The 17,219-nt window shown below is 37.2% G+C and overlaps 1 protein-coding gene across 3 annotated transcripts in view; it reads left to right on the top strand.

Moving 5' to 3' along the window:
• Window positions 1-16,023, top strand: part of VPS8 (VPS8 subunit of CORVET complex) — a 110,496-nt gene extending 94,473 nt beyond the window's left edge. For all 3 annotated transcript variants that reach the window (XM_087725595.1, XM_087725593.1, XM_087725594.1), the window contains exons 45-46: window positions 12,943-13,023; window positions 14,574-16,023. In XM_087725595.1, coding sequence (XP_087581721.1) covers window positions 12,943-13,023; window positions 14,574-14,723 — 231 coding nt within the window. In that variant the 3' untranslated portion in view covers window positions 14,724-16,023. The remainder of the gene's footprint in view (window positions 1-12,942; window positions 13,024-14,573) is intronic.
• Window positions 16,024-17,219: the final 1,196 nt, after the last annotated feature.

The following is a 17,219-nucleotide window of genomic DNA, read 5'->3' as shown; positions in this document are numbered from 1 at the left end:
CATGGGGTGTAGTTAATCTCCCAAGCATCCATGAATATACCATGAATATGGGGAGAGTCCAGAGAGTTCATATTTCAGGGGACAAGCTATTCCAGAGGAGGGGAATTTATGCAAGATTAGACACACACACCCCTCATGCTACAGCTGACTCTTAGTAGAAGCTTCCTAAAGGCTTGAAACTATGGGGAAAGGCAGTCTCTAAGATATACAGTCCCTGAACCATAATGAGCTTTATGGGTAATAACTGCTAGGTAAGCTCCCCATTGGGAGAGCGAGTGCGTTCAGAGAAGCGCTGTGAGAGTTGTGTTGGAGAACACAAAAACCAGCATACAGAGACACTGCAGTTTAAATAGGCTTTTACTTTCGTGGAAATAGAGGTATCAGAGTCCATTAAACAGTCCAAGTCATACACGGATAAGATAGTCATCAATGTCTTTCAGTTAAGGGATAATCCAAATAACATAGTCCATAATCATACAAACAGTCCGGTACTCAAAGTTTGCTAGCAGTTGCAAAATTTACAATAGCTCACGGCACTTTCTAACAGCCAGCTTCCAAAACACTCAGATCAGATCAGCCCAGCATCTAACAAAACAGAGAGCTAACAGTCATTCTGTCTCGCTCTTATGGCCGATTGAGGAAACAGCAACCAATCACATTTTACAGTATGATTTAAAGAAACAGGTATAGCATTGTTACATGATTTATATATTGCCAACCCAACCGTTAGATTATATTCCTAACAATAACCACTATCTTGAATTATACTCAAAAACCTACGACTAACCTGTGCAGCTCTGCAGCAGAAATGCAATATTGTAGTAATGTGATTGACCATTGAGCATGCATGCTTCTGCATTCTGGATCAGCTAAAGTTTCTAAATGGCTTTCAACCATAGCCTGGTAGGTAACAAATTACAGTGAAATAATCAAGAGATGATGGAGCACAAATGACAATCTTCAGTACATCTTGTTCTAGGTAAAGCCACAGCTGATGCACCAGCCAAAGTTTCTAGCCATAGCCTTTACCTGCTCTTTGATCCATGAGTCCAGAAACTCCTATATTGCCTGCCTGCTCTTTCTAGGAGAATGTAACTCCATCAATTTTACCGCCCTGAAATAAATCTCTAAATCAACAGCCACTCTGTCTTCTTCAGGTTGAGTTTGAATGTGTTTTTTCCCCCCTCATCCAAACCTTGACAGCTTCCAGATACTGAGTCATATCTTCCAAAGCATCGCATAATGGGTCCAGGCCCAAGGTAGAAAACTATAACTGAATGTCATCTGCATATTAGTATACTTCATCCTGAACCACTGAAAGGTTTCTCCCAACAATTTCACATGGATGTTGAACAGAACAGGGGAAAGGAATGAACCCTGAGACATTCCATAATTAAGTATCTATAGATCCCCCCCCCCCTACCTTCCCTCCAGAATCATATTCTGGACCTGCCTACTGAGATAAGACCTGAGCCAACATAACAGTATGTATCCACAGAAGGATTTTGTGTTCAACAGCAATAATGCTATTAATAGATTTGGAGAAAAAAATTCATACCACTTTTTACCCAGTCCCTGCTATAGATCATAGGTCTAGGGTTCTGATCCATGCCCAGACTTGTATCCATACAGGGAAGAGTTCAGAAAATTCATATCCTCCATATCCTTCTAAAACCACTTTCCCAATAATATTCCCTAAAGGAGAGTTAGGATTAAAGTTGTCCAATTTTGTTGGATTCAGGTCTTGCCTTCTTAAATGGGCAAGAGTGGGTAAAATCTAGTTCTTTTTTGAGCACTTCTGACATTTGTCCTTCTCTCCAAGGGTTGACTGCAACCCAGATTCAATTCCTGATTTTTTCATAGATGCTTTAATTAGGCAGGAGGAATGGGCATCCAAACTGCAAGTAACATTGCAGAGGATTTCCTTGGGATCCATGGGTTCAAAAGCCTCCCAAAGAACACCACCAGATGTTTCTTGGTGCTTCAGGTCAAGTGCTACAAAAATGAAGCTGTTCCTGTAATCTAAAACATGTGTTATATCAGCCATCCAAAATGTTGTTGATATAGTCCTTATCATGTTTGAATGCTAACATGTTTGAGTGAGTAGTGCATACATTCCTGATTCAATAAAAACCAAAGGTCTGTTGTGATATCATGATAAAAGTGGTTTTTCTTTATGCCTTCTGAAAGCATTGGCTTTCCCCCACTCATAACTATTTATTTCATGTTGTTAGTCTGTTTAATTATTATACTTTTAAAATTCTAAATTGAGACTTATTTAATGTATGTAACTGGTCCGAGTACCTATATAACAACTAGAAAGAAAATTGTACATAATAGTTACATGCAAATAAATATGGGGAAAGACCTACCCACTGAAGTAACCTTTACACAGGAGAAGAATTGGTACTTCTTCACTAGTGATGTTACCAAGATTATATAATCAAATGCCGAAAAATAATAGGCATGTTGTGTGACCAGAAATGTGCTGAGCCTTGCCCAGATTTTGTGTCTACTCACATCTGAATTTCTATAAACAAAGATAAATCCTTTCCATCAGTGGTTGTATTTGTATATGCGAGTATGAAGGAGAGAAAGGCTATGCTTTTAATTGAAAGTTGGAACATAAAGAGGGATCTTAAGTGTTTCTTCTAAATGTCTTCCAAAATTGCATTTGCATACTTTGTAATTTTATCACAGTGCTGATTCCTGTGTCGATTGCAAGCTTTTTAATATAATTCAGAAGCTTTTAAGTAATCTAGCTGCTAGAGCAAAGTAAAAAATGCTCACTTAGAATATATCAGTTTTCCTTATGTGAATTTAATAAATGAGCACCAATAGACAATGTTGGTGGATTAACTTAGTGGAGATATTTTAACTATATGTATTTACTATTTATTGATTTTTGATCAATTATATTTATTTTGTATTGTGTCAAAAGATATTATTAATTACCGTATTTTCACCCATATAACCCGCCCACGCAAATAACCCGCCCACGCAAATAACCCGCGGGTTTTCCGGATCGTGTAAAATATTTTCCGTATACCCCGCCCACGCATATAACCCGCGACGAGTAAGAGAGAAGGGAAACAGCTGAGATGGGGGGGGAAGAAACGGAGAAACAAGCCTGCGCAAGCTGGAGAAGAGGAAAGGAACGGAGGAGAAGGAAACAGCTGAGATCGGGGTGGGGGAAGAAACGGAGAAACAAGCCTGCGCAAGCTGGGGAAGAGGAAAGGAACGGAGGAGAAGGAAACAGCTGAGATCGGGGTGGGGGAAGAAATGGAGAAACAAGCCTGCGCAAGCTGGGGAAGAGGAAAGGAACGGAGGAGAAGGAAACAGCTGAGATCGGGGTGGGGGAAGAAACGGAGAAAGAAGCCTGTGCAAGCCTCCGATCGTGTAAAATATCTTCCGTATACCCCGCCCACGCATATAACCCGCAGGGGGGCGCTGTGCATGTAAAAACCGCATATAACCCGCGGGTTATATGGGTGAAAATACGGTAACTATTTAAGAGTGAATATCCCATTTTCTGCATATATTTCCTCCACTGCAAAAGGTTTTCCCTTCGCTTTTAAATCAGTTATTCTTCTAAGTCATTAGTTTTTCATGTGTGTGGGTATACATGCCAGTTTTGTACATGCCGCTTTCCTGGCGACTGCCTGGAAAGGTCTCTGCAGCTTTATTAACAAGATTTTGAAAATGGTTTGCTATTGCCAGCTTCTTAGGGCTGAAAGAGAGTGACTAGCCCAAGGTCACCAAACTGGTTTTGTGCCCAAGGCAAAACCTAGAACAGTTTCTAGGTTGAGATTAAATTTTAATTTGTTTTAACCCAATCATGCTTTAATATGTCTAAATACCTTAGGTGAAAGATAATTCCTATAGTAATGAGAAGTAGGTACTTGTTGAAATGCAAGGGTAAATATCCAGTTGAGTGTTACATAATAGTACGTATCCATTTTCATTCCAGTACATTATTGAGGTTGTCATGATCCTTCCAAGTTCTAGCCTCATCATGGCAAGGGGATGTTTCTGGGAGATATTAGCAAAGAAGACTGAGGAGATTAAAAAAATATGAACATGAGAAAGCTCAACAGTGAAAGATGAAATGAAATTAATAGGAATTTCTACCTTAGGCATAGTAAATTATAATGAGATGGGACTGGACATTTTTCAGTCAGAAGGTCACACTGTTTATTACTTAAGACGTGAAGCGCACACAAAAAAGGAATGGCCTTCCTTTTATAGTTACGAAGGGTATAGGCCATAGTGCAATAAGTGACCAGATGTCAGCATCACTCCATTAAATAATTAGGAAAGAAAGACTAAGAAATTCCATGTGTTGGAAATCAAAAGCACTTTTACTAATTACAAATGGTAAGCGAGCAGTTGCGAAGCAAAGTCTACTTAATTAGGCGCGAAAGCGATTGATATATAGAATAGTCCATTCCCCACCCCTTAGGATCATAGCCTCAGGCCAATCATAAGTCCTTCAAATGTCAGGTGTGAGATAACTTCAAAAAGACCTCACGAAGATGGAATGTCGAGGCCGTTGGTCCAGGCGGGAAGCACTCACGCATGCGCAATCCAACCCTGTTGTACATCCTAGAACATTCCTCCAGCACATCGAATAACCCCTCCCAAATACCAGCCCTCCCTCCCCGTTTCATGACAGCTGAAGCAACAGCAAGGCAGAAGCTGACACCAGATAAAATCAGTGAGACTTTGTGAACGATCTGAAGAGCATTCTACTTTATGCTGCAATTACTGATGCAGAAAAAGAATAGGTTAATGAATTTTACACTCAAGCTCAATTTGAAATCAATAGAACAAGCAAGCAAGATGCCCTGCTTATGATTGGAGACTGGAATGCCAAAGTTGGAAATATTAAGGAGGAAGATACGGTATATTTGGATTGTATGGCTTAGGAAATTGAAATAATGAAGTATGGAAACAATGAAGCAATTTCTGCTACAATGAACAGCTAACACTGTTTTCATATTAAAACAATATCTGTATACATCAAAATCACTAGATGGAGTTAATTGAAATTAAATTGACTATATTATTGATTAAATGAAGTGGAGGAGCTCAGTGATAACATCAAAGACATGATTAACTGCTTTCTGTGGAATAGAACATGAACTGCTCTTGTGCAAGTTCCAGGCTAAGCTAAAGAAGAAAAAGAAAATCAGCTAGTTTTCCCAACATCATTTTAAACACATGCCCTCTACTTTAAAGAGAATGTCAGGAATCACTTTGAAATCCTAAGCCTCATTTATAAACAACTATAGAAACTATGGAATGAACTTAAGGAAGCTAAGGACAAATGGGAAAAGACACGTCCAAATAACAGACGAAAGAAAACTGGTACAGCGGCATGAAAGCCTTGGAAAATATAGTCAGCTGCAGTGATGTGTCTATGCTTACAAAAATCAGTATACTGCAAGTAGTGGTATTCCCTGTAAATCTCTGTGGAAGTTGGACTTTAAAGAAGCAGGATTGAAAGAGTATTGTTGCTTTTAAATATAGATGCTGGAGAAGATTTCTCAGAATATCTTGAACAGCTAACAAAACAAATAACATCATTGCATAAATCAGTCCAGATTTCTCATTTGAGAGGAACAAATGACAGGCTCAAATTACCTTATTTTGGACAAAAAAAAGATTCATTGAGAATTTTCTTGGCAACTACCGAGCACCAATCTACATTCAGCTGTTGGCAAATTTTACAGTATACAAGATTATAAAGTGCAAGATGTCACTGAAGATTTATTCACACTTGGACTTCTTTCCCCCAAATCTAAGTGCATTCAATGACAAACATGATGAAAGGCTTCACCAAAACATTGTCACGATAGAGGAACGATATCAGGGCAATTGGAATCCATAAGTGCTGGCTGACTGTTGTTGAACACTGTAGCGAGATACATCAGACACTGAGTACAAATGAAAATCAGCAGCAAAACACTTTTAGTTCTGTTGAACTCAAATCGTGTGTGAAACTCGTGATTAAATATAGTCATTAAAAGTTCATTTATATTTTTCAAGGATTCTACATAATATAATCATCCTGAAATTATATTTGTGTTCAGTTTGAAAGTGTCCATCTATCATAATCACCAAAAGGTTTTCAGGAAGTAAAACCTTTGGGGGGGAAATGTCAATCAATAATTAAGCTCTTGATAGTTCATCCCAACAGAAAACAAGATTCTCTCACCATTTCCTTTAACAAGATTTACCTGAAAGATGATAGAAAAAAAAGATAGAAATTTGAGCAGCTAGTTTATCTCTCAAGTTGCTAAGGCAGTCTTTTTTACTTATATAGTCAAAGCTTTGGTATAATCTGATGAGGAGGCTATTCTCTTAAGTAATAATTTAGGAATATCTTACATGTCAGCATGTGAATCTGTCTTAGATTCTGAATGTTGAATTACATCCTATTACAGAAGTCAATATCTATTATGGTGTACTTTAAAATCAGGATAATTAAAAACAAAACTGTCATAAGAAACCTATAACATTTACATTTTATAATTTTGTAAAAAAAAACATTATTTTATCAATTGATCTAAAATATTGAAGTGAAATATGAGAGGCAACCCTCTCAGAATATACTTTTGAAACATTTATTTTCATTGCATTTATTCTTCCTGTTTACAATCATAGCTATGTTAACCTATAACTCAAAATATTTATATCTATTAAATAAAATATCTTCCTAGGAATAATTATCCCCAAGTATTTAATAAAATCAGAACAATAAACCAAATTAATTCCACAGATTTCTTTTTTGTCAATTGGCATATTAGATTTACCCATTTGTGTAGCCAGAATAGTTACCATGTTTCTGTACCATTGTCATAAATCTTTGTAATTATTTTTAATATTGATTTATGAAGCCTAAAGTTTCATCTGCATATAAGAGCAAATTATTCTCAATTTCTGCTTCATGGATACCTCAAATATTGCCAGATGGTTATATTAGGAATGCCAGTTCCCAACACAATTAAACATTAAAGTAGATAGGGGCATCCTTGACATATTATGTATCTCGTTTTTATTATAGGGGAAATAATTCTATTGTTCCAAAGGGACTCAAATAGTAATATTTTATCCAAGAAATAAATTGAATTGGAAACTAATATTACTTCATAACTTACTCCCAAACCTTAATTTACACCTTATCCAATGCTTTTACTACATCTACTGAAGCCTAAATGGCCATTTCATTTCTAACATATACATTCAAGGCTTCTATTATTTTATTTTCCTTGATCAAAAAATGGATTGATGCTTAAAAAAATGCCACCAAGCATCTGGAGAATAGTTCCTTTCTGCCATTCTTGCTCTTCTGAGAAGTACTGTCAGCTTGAATGTTGAAGTATTGTTGAGGTCTATATGTGAAGTGACAGGAGTGCAACACATTATTGACTATCTCTCCCCTTCCCCCTCCCTTATTCTCTGTGAGCAACCTGCTAAGGGAAACGGGCTGGAAAATAAAGTGTATACACAGGAAAGATGATTGCTATATATATATATATATCAAATGTAAGGGCTATATTGAATAGAAGAACTTTACTTTAGGAGTATTTTTAAGTTTCAAATTCTGTTTCGTCCTGCAGTATGTCAACAACCGTTTCCTACAGATTTGCCTGTCTACAGCTCAATCTTTTGAATGTTTTTAAACAGCAAGGACTGTATTTTTTTTCTCATACAATATTTCCTCTCCAATCCTCTCCAGTTCAGACCAAGAAAGACAAAGAGGGAAGCAGGATGGAACCAAAAAATTTAGAGGCTGCTTCCAATAAAAGCTGCATGAAGCTAGGAAGAGTCAATGAACAGTTTCCAAAATAACAGATGGCTGAAAAATCATTTTGGCCAAAACTAAGAGCAAAAGTAGCAGCAACAGCATGTCTCTTAGATGGATATGCAGAAGTCATCTCCTTCTCTCTGAGTGCAAGAAGGATGGCTATCATTTTGTTCCTTAAGACGTATACAATAGTGGAACTAGGCCTCCAGAGGGAGATCCAGACTTTCAACCTCAAAGTCTTTTTTTAGAAAAGCTTTTCCTGATGCAAAGTTGAGCTGAGTTTGAGTCCAAGGACCATAATGGTTGGCTTAGCTGAGCTTCAGGACAATGAACTTTGTATAAAACCATATCCTCAGAACTAGAATGGTATGACATCACAACCTATTTCTTATTCTCATGAAAGAAAAAATGTATTAGTGTGATTGGATACAACATACAATTTTGTCTGTAAGTTTGAGAAAATAGATGTGGAAACTTCATAATTCAAACCTTTTGCAATTGCCATTCATAGAATTAAGAATGTATGTCAGATTACTTGATCAAAAGATTGTTCCTAGAAATAATGTATAGTTTACATTCAGAATGTAGTTTCAGCTTTTACATGCTACCATAGTTACAGTATATTTGTAAATTTTAGAAAAGCTGTATATAGTATAAAAATAACCATTTTTAAATAAATATGATTCAGTCTAATTCAATATGATATATAAACATTCTGAGCAAGAATATTCTTGGGTGGAACTATTAGTTTCTTGGCCAGCTGCTAGTTCTTAAGCAAAAGGTACCATATATCCTAATTTAGTCCGAGCATTAATATTGGCAGCATAATGTAGATGCTAGATATTCTAAGGGATTCCCTACAGAACTTTCCTTTAGTTTTAAAAAAAGAAAATGCCTGCAGCATTTGTTTCCATGGCAATAACAAAATTACTTGCAATAAATATCCTTAAAAATCTGATTGATTAATATGTATAAACGAAATACTGCAAAGGAGAAGACATACTGTATCTTGTCTTAAGATGGGAAGCAATTATTCTACATTATTGTGTATAGAACTCTAAAGAAAAAACCTGGTGTTGCTTAATTACTGTAATTTGTAATCAACATATAAAGTCATGTAACTTCGTATTTACTTGCACACTGAGAGTTAAACTCACTTATTCAATTGCTTTTAGTTCTTGGAGAATAAATTAGGATAAATATTAAATGAAATGCCAGTTCAGAAGTTCTTTACAATATGGGGAGGGTTGCATTCATTATTTAAATATTTTTTAAAAGATGATTGCTCAAAATATAGCAACCAGAACATTAAGAATTGTTCAGAGCATTCATAAAGATCTAAAAGCAAACAAACACGACAGGAAATGGAAAGAGGACCACATCATAAAGGAAAATTACAGACAGCCTTGAATTGCAGAGCTGGTGACAGGAAAAAAATATCTCAGAATGAGCTGAGATTAGCAAAGGATGGTAATGAAAATGGCTTCTTTAGATTTGTTCAAAAGAAAAGGAAAAGACAAAAATCAATATACCAGCTGCTCAATGAAGATAGCAAAATATGTGAAACTAGAAATGGGGGGGGGGAGAGGGAAGCCACTCAATATTTTATTTGATCATCATGTTCAAAGGAACAACAATTATGTGTTCCATCAGGAAATGGGAAAAAGGATAGATTAAAAATATAGTCAGGAAATATCCTTTTACTTTGATTTGCATCCTATGGTACTGGAAGAACTAGCTGGTGATCTGGATAAAACCTTATCAAGTATCAAGTATCCTTGACAAAAATATTTTATCACAGGTTGGTGAATTCCCAAATGATTGGAAGAGGGCAAATGTCCCCTCTCTTCAAAGGAGAAGTGGAGTCCTACAAATTGCAAAATATTTAGTCTGACATTGATATCTGGGAACATTCTAGGGCCGTGATGGTGAACCTATGGCACACGTGCCACAGGTGGCACACAGAGCCATTTGTTAGGGCATGTGAGGCGTTGCCCTGTCAGCTCCATCGCACATGCATGTGCTGGCCAGATGACTTTGGCCTTCTTTTGAGGCCGTTTTTCACCCAAACTGACTTCTGATTTGACCGTTCGCCCAAACGGACTTCCAGTTCGCTCGTAGGGCCATTTTTCACCCTCTGGAGCCTTCAGGTTTCTCCGTAGTGCCGTTTTTTGCCGTTCATGAGCCCTCAGGGAAGCCTCCTGAAGGCTCTGGAGGGCAAAAAATGGCCCTACGAGCAAACCGGAAGTCCATTGCTGAACTTCTGGTTTGCTCATAGGTTTTTCGCACTCCAGAAGGTCTCCGGGGACGGGGGAGGCTGTTTTCACCTTCCCCAGGCTCCTAGAAAGCCTCTGGAGCCTGGGGAGGGCAAAAAAAGCGCACCAAAAGTGGAGGGAGGAAGCACTAGTCGCGTGCGCATGCGCACAGGGATGGAAGTATACATGTGTATGCTGGGTTGAGCCACCGCACGACCCCCCTGTGCTTTCCCCGCTTTTGGCACACCAGCCAAAAAAGGTTCGCCATCACTGTTCTAGGGATTGATTCATCTTAAAAGTACCTTGAAAACAATGCAGTATTTGATAGAAGTCAGTATGGATTTATCAAGAACAAATCTTGGCAGAGTGCTCTTACCTCATATTTTGTTTAGGTAACTTTCTCAATAGATGGTGAGAACATATTTCTTGACTTTAGCAAAAGATTTGGCACAATAGCATCTGACATGATGGTTGGCAGGTTAGCTAACTGAGGGCTTGATGGCATGACAAGTGGATACATAGCTTTCTCAAAAATCATGTCAAAGAACATTTATCAATTTTTTGGTCATAGTATCAACCCTTCATTTTTCCAGAATTGTCATTAGTGACATATCATCTGGGATTCAGAGAATGTTTATCATGTAGTGGATGATACAAAATTGGGTGGAATAGGTAATAGTAGATAAAATTAACATTCACAAAATCAAAGGGTTGGAAGGAACCTTGGGGGTCTTCTGCTCCACTTCCCTGACCAAAGGCAGAAGTCCTTATATCAATACCATCCTGGACTAATGGTTGTCCAATCTTTTCTTGAAAACCTCCCGCAATGGGGCATCTTTAACTATAGGAAAGAAGCTGTTCTATTGGTTGATTGTTGTCACTGTCAGGAAATTCCGCCTTGTTCCCAGATTGGTTTTCCCTCTTATGAGCCTCCATATATGGCTTCTTGTCCTGACCTCAAGTGCTAGGTAGAATAAATCAATCCCCATTTCCCTGTGACAGTTCTTTAAGTATTGGAAGACTCGTATGTGGTGTCCCCTACAGCTTCTCTTCATCACACTAAACATGCCTACTTAGCCTCCAGATTTCTGTTGCTCTTCTCTGCACTCTTTCTAGAGCCTCTGTGTCTTTTTTTGTATTGGGATGACCAGAACTTGATGCAGTATTCTAATTGCATCTCGTTATTACATTACAGAGTGCTACTTCACTTATCTTGATCTTGATGCTATCTTTCTATTGATGCAGCCTGGGATCACATAGGTTTTTTTTGGCAGCTACTGCACACAGCTGACTCATATTTAAATGGTGGTTTACCAGAACGACCTAGACCCTATCATAGGCACTTTTGTTGTAGTTGTGCATTTGGTTTTCCCTGCCCAACTGCAGGACCTTACATTTCTCACCACTGAACTACATCTTGTCGAATAGAGACCAGAGGTCCAAGTCTTTCAAGATTCTTCTAAAGATTCTTTTCTTGCATCTCATCTTCTAAAGTGTTAGCAATTCCCTCTAGCTTTGTGTTATCCACAAATTTGATGAGCTCCCCTTCAGTCCCCTCATATAGGTCATTTATGAAGATGTTGAAGAGGCCTGGACCAAGACAGAACCTTGGGGTACCCCATTCTGTGCTTTCCTTCATGGACATGCAGTTCCATTGAGGAGTACATGCTGAGTGTGATTGGTCAGCCAACTGCAAATCCACCTGGTGGTGATACTGTCTAACTTGCATAGTTCTCCCTTGGGGTTGATTATCATAGATTGGATTATTTTTCCTTCCTTCCTTCCTTCCTTCCTTCCTTCCTTCCTTCCTTCCTTCCTTCCTTCCTTCCTTCCTTCCTTCCTTCCTGTAATTAAATTTTATATTTCATTGACTTATAGTAACCTGACAAAGTCCTAATGTATAAGTATGAGTATAAGTATAATCTTTATTGTCATTGTACTTAAATACAATGAAATTGGTTTTAAACTCACTGGTGCAAAATTATAACAGAAATGAAAAAAGGAAGAAAAAGGAAAAAAAAACTAGCGTGTACATGGAATGATTGTGGTTGTATTTAAAAGTCTCACAGTCCAAGGATAGAAACTATCTTTAAACGTGTTTGTTTGGCTGGCTATTCTTTGATGTCTTCTGCCTGATGGTAGAAGTGCAAAGAGACACTGACCAGGGTGTGAATCTTCTCTGAGTATCTTCCTTACTCTGCTAAAGCAGCGAGATCTGGCGATGGCAACCAATGGTTTCTTGTGCCAAATTGATCACTCTCTGTAGTGTCTTCCTGTCCGTAGCTGTTAAACCAGCATACCATACTGTAATACAATATGTGAGGACACTTTCTATGGTGGACCGATAGAAAGAGGTCATCAGCTGTTGTTCCACCTGATTTTTTCACAGGACTCTGTATCTGAAATCCCATAGAAGAAGTTACATTGATAGCTAATATTTCTTTGTTGTAAAGTATATAAGTTTAGAAATTTGTTGTAAAGAGTATGGCATAATCTTTGGCTGTAGTATTTACAGCATTATTCATTGGTGTAAAGTCCTTTAAGGAATTATGTCATGTTGTTTGAATTTGGTTATATAAGTATGCCAGTTTTTTGATAAATTTTATGGATTTCTAGTCTATCCATGTGAACTTAGTGTTTCTCATTATTCCAAAAGCTATGACACAAAAAATACATAAAAGTTGTAGAAAAAGTTTCCAATTGAATATTAGAAAATAAAACTTCCTAACATTAAGAACAATTTGACAATGGATGGGTTCAAGCAAGGTTTGGATACTGTGTGATGCTTTAATTTGGATTCTTGCATTGAGCAGATGTTTGGCTCAAATGTTGCTTTCTACCCTGTTATTTAAATTGAGGATGTTCATTTTTCAGACTAGTTCAGAGTGTGTGTTGGATCCTCAGCAAGCTCAAGCTTTTGACCAGCTCTGTCGTCTATATCGTGGAACATCAAGGGTAATGTAATTTTGTATTTTCCTTTTAATACAAACTGGATCAAACTATGTCATGCTCTCAGACATTATACTGTGTATTTGAAATATCATAGCCATGGTGGCACAGTGGTTCAAATGCAGTACTGCAGGCTAACTCACTACTCACACCAGAAGTTCGATTCTAAGCGGCTCAAGGTTGAGTCAGCCTCCCATCCTTCCAAGGTCGGTAAAATGAGGACCAAGATTGTTGGGGGAAGCAATAGGCTGACTCTGTAAATAGCTTAGAGAGGGCTGTAAAGCACTGTGAAGTGGTATATAAGTTTAAGTGCTATTGCTATTGCTATCATAAAGATCGTTGTTGTCATTGTGTTTGTCTTGGATGGAAAATAAACAAGGCATGGACATAAAAAAACACACTGAAAGAAATAAAGGTCCTATCAAGTTATAAATCTTATTTAGACCAATAAAATGTTTATTTTATGCCTATAAGCAGGAAATGCAGTAAACATAATTGCTTTGCCTTGCTCGGGGGTGTCAAACTCAAGGCCCTCAAGCTGGATCCAGCCCACGGGGTGCTGAGATCTGGCCTGTGGAGCCGCCCTGGAAATGGTGAGGGATTGGCCTGTGGTGCCCCTGCAGTGAAAACAAGCTCCATTTTTGCTGGCAGAGGATTGCAAGAGGCTTCGCAGCTAGAAACTGAGCTTCGGAGCCTGTTTTCGCTGGCAGAGTGCTGAGTCCATCACAGGATCCCTCAACATGAGTGACATCGAGCAGGCCACACGCACTCTGGCCTCACCCACCCCAGCCCCCTGAGGTCAAACATAACTCTGATATGGCCCTCAATGAAATCGAGTTTGACACCCCTGGCCTTGCTTATTTTCAATAGCAACTGCCATTGAAAAGCATACAGAAGCTCTGTCAGAGAAGATGAAAAATTTCTCTGTCTCTATTTTCTTTAAACATTGCTTGATTTTTTTTCAACTTTATCATAATTCATTTAACTATTTTTTTCCAAGCTAAACAGCCCTAGATAAACTACCTTTTCTCAGGGGAAGGTTTTTCCAGCATCTTGACCTATTTTGACTGTGTTCTTCCATGCCTTTTGATGCACAATAATATTTTAAATAAAACATTCAATTGTTCTGCAACAGACAGACACTCATTGGTAGAATGTCTGAAGTTTCCTTCAGGAATGGTTCATACTTTCCTGAAGTATATACAGTATTTACATTTTTATTCTTTAAACACTCTTTGTTTTCAGAAAGTTATCTTTGTCTTTTCTAGTTAAAACTATTGTTCACATCTGACTTCTACTAGGATTGTTTTCCTACATACATGTAATTTACATGCATGGTTATTGTGATATAGCCAAGAATGTTTTAAGGCAATTGGTTAGAAAAATGCAGAAGTTGTTGTTTGTGATTTTAATAAAAATTCAGGCAATATATAATGCCTGAATATGTTGATCTTTCCTCTTTGAAATAATTTGTTTCTTCACTGCCTATATAAACTTATCATTTACAATAGCAATGTTGCATAAATATATATGTATATATTTCTTTTATTTTGTAGCTAGCACTTTTGACTGAATTGTCTCGAGATCATGGTGGTGAAAAACATGGTTTTGTCCAAGTCTCCCGAGGGGATTCTGCCCTGAATAGTGTCTTCCAAAATGAGACTTTTCAGCTTCATCTCAATCCTCCTCCTCTTCTAGAAGACTAATCATTGGGTATCAAGCATTATGAAAAAATACTTCCAGTGTTTGCTGGTGGATCCAAAGTAAAAGGTAGCAGTACGTATCTTATAAATAACTGCAACAATGCAATCTTTGTGAGAACCAGCTGTTTTGAACCTTAACAAAACAGAACATCAGTGTCAAGCATTCTAGTCCTCACGTCCAGTGGATTTTTCTGGAAGCTATACACTCTATGAAGCCTATACTTTTTTCATTTAAATTCAAAGTGAAGAATGCAACTTTACATTCATTATAAAGGCTACAATGCAAGACAGAACTGGTAGTATGTTTATGAGATTGCTTTCTCTAATGTGTTTCTTCTGCTCTCAGTTGCTTCTGAAAATCTGTTAGCTCCTCCAGTTGCAGCTCAAGAAATGTTGCTGTGACAGATGCTATTCCTTGGAAATTTAACATACAAACATCATAAATGAGAAAATCTGTTAATGAAGCACATTAGAATATACCACTCAGCCAACTAGATATTTGATGTCAGTTTGTGTATCTTCTGAGTGCTTTCATGAGTGCCAGCTTTTCCACGGAGAGCTTACTGTTTCCAGTGTACCAAAAGAAACCAGCACATTACTCATTTATGATGGCTGCTCTCTTGCTGCCAAATTGCATGGAAAAGATACCTTCTTCTATTATATATTGTCAGATTCCTGAACCTTAGCCATTTATCTTTATGAATTGACTAAAGGATTACAATGTTGTTGTTTTTCCTCCTTATCTTTGCCACAGACAAAAAATGAACAATCTGATACAGGAATATATTTTTGAAAATGAATGTTTATGATCCCTGTAAATGATATTTAATAACCTTCTGTCTTTCCATTAGTTACTGTTTGACAGTTTTACTTTATTTGTTCAAAAGTTTTCCAGTTTCCATATGTGTAGACAGGAGCAAGTATAAATTAAACGATATATAAAAACCAGAATTATTATGCACATTTATACTAAACTATTTCATGGCTGAATTTATTATTTTTTGTTCATTTATCATTTTGTCAAAAAGTTGTAATCTTATATTTGTATATATATTTTCCATGTGATCAAAATATCTGTTGCTATCCACTTCCAAATTACCTATCTTCTATTGTTAGAGGCTATCAAAAATTATGAATTTATGTACTAAATATTCTGCCAATACAGGTAGTCCTTGATTAGGACCACAATTGAACCCAAAATTTACTAAATTTTGCTAAATGTTGCTAAGTGAAACATTTCTTAAGCAAGTTTGCCCCATTTAATGACTTTTCTTGCCACAGTTGTTAAGTGAATCATTGCAACTGTTAAGTTAATAACATAGCTGTTAAATGAATGATTCCGCACTGATTTGTCAGGAGGTTACAAAAATGGGATTACATGACCCTGGGACACTGCAATTGTCATAAACATCAACCACTTGCCAAACATCTGAATTTTGATCATGGGACTGTGGGGATGTTGCCATGGTCGTAAGTGTGAAAAATGGTCACAACTCTTTTTTTTCAGTGCCATTGTAACTTTGAACAGTCACTAAACGAACTGTTTTAAATAGAGGACTACCTGTATTCCTGCTAAAAAAATACCTGGTCTATAGCTTGTTACATAAAGAAAAGAACAATGGGTTAAGAAACATTGCAAAGTTATTTTGTACTTCCAGTAGTCTAAGGAAGTATAAGTAAATATAATCTTTATTGTCATTGTACTTAAATACAACAAAATTGGTACATTTTTAACAGCCAGACACAAACATATGAATGCTTTTAGAATTAATGGAATGGGTGTATTCCTATTTCTTAGTTTTTTTTATTTGGTTTATGTGGACAATGTTGTATGAACTGTTTACCATAAACATAATACCTCCTTCAGTAACTGTACAGACAACTCTTTTGGATTCACATTGTTACTGAAATAGGCAAAGATTACCTACTAATCCAGAATTCCTTGATCCCTGTGTGGATGAAATAACCCACTGAGGAATGCATTGATCAGACTATATAATTCAGACATTACCTAGACTTTGCAATGCTTTGTAATCAATTTAAGATAATTCAGAATACAGAAAGTCCTTGACTTACAACCATTCCTTTAGCAACCATTTGAAATTACAGTGGCACTGAAAAAAATGACCAGCAACTGATCTTTGCACTTAACACTGTTGCAGCATCCCCACAGTCAAGTGATCAAAATTTGGGTGCTTGGCAACGGACACGTATTTACAATGGTTGCAGAGCCCTGGGTCATTGATTGCCATTTGCCATTTTCCCAGCTGGGAAACTCAAGAAGGTCAATAGAGAAAACCGAGTTCGCTTAATGATCACATGATTCACTTAACTGCAGTGATTTGCTTAATAACCATGGCAAAGAGAGGTGGCTGATTTACTTTACATATTTAGCTTATATAAAAGAAAGAAAGGTGTCTGAAGACATTTAAAACATGTTACTTTTTCATTTTCACATGCATAAATGAATGGTCAAAATTTTCATTAGTTGCTATTTTA

Source organism: Thamnophis sirtalis, unplaced genomic scaffold, assembly GCF_051295495.1.
Source record: "Thamnophis sirtalis isolate CommonGarterSnake01/CBP01778 unplaced genomic scaffold, rThaSir2_p1.2 scaffold_11, whole genome shotgun sequence".
NCBI lineage: Eukaryota > Metazoa > Chordata > Lepidosauria > Squamata > Natricidae > Thamnophis > Thamnophis sirtalis.
The sequence above is the reverse complement of the archived record's forward strand: the minus strand, read 5'-3'. Positions and strand labels throughout refer to the sequence as shown.